The sequence below is a fragment of the Buceros rhinoceros genome, unplaced genomic scaffold (genome assembly GCF_000710305.1).
Source record: "Buceros rhinoceros silvestris isolate BGI_N320 unplaced genomic scaffold, ASM71030v1 scaffold13441, whole genome shotgun sequence".
NCBI lineage: Eukaryota > Metazoa > Chordata > Aves > Bucerotiformes > Bucerotidae > Buceros > Buceros rhinoceros.
In genome coordinates, this window is record NW_010396119.1 from 65,944 (window position 1) to 66,186 (window position 243).

General features: G+C 63.0%; 1 protein-coding gene across 1 annotated transcript in view; it reads right to left on the reverse strand.

Annotated features, from left to right (window-relative positions):
* The window catches only part of LOC104501917 (guanine nucleotide-binding protein G(i) subunit alpha-1), a 33,958-nt gene extending 33,734 nt beyond the window's left edge, over positions 1-224 (reverse strand). The window contains exon 1 of the mRNA XM_010145811.1: positions 102-224. Coding sequence (XP_010144113.1) covers positions 102-219 — 118 coding nt within the window. The 5' untranslated portion in view covers positions 220-224. The remainder of the gene's footprint in view (positions 1-101) is intronic.
* Positions 225-243: the final 19 nt, after the last annotated feature.

The window sequence follows — 243 nt, forward strand, 5'->3', positions numbered from 1 at the left end:
CCATGGCGCTTACCTGAGGGCTGTGAGGCGAGGGGGCGCCCCAACTCAGAGCCTGGGTAGGGATTACTTCAGGGGAACCCTCACCTCTCGGGAGCCCTTACCTAGGAGGAGCAGCTTGACCTCCCTGGCCGCCTTCTCGCCATCCTCCCGCAGGTTCCTGTCGATCATCTTGCTCCTCTCCACCGCTGCCTTGTCCTCGGCGCTCAGCGTGCAGCCCATTTTGGGAAGGGGGGACTCTTTTAC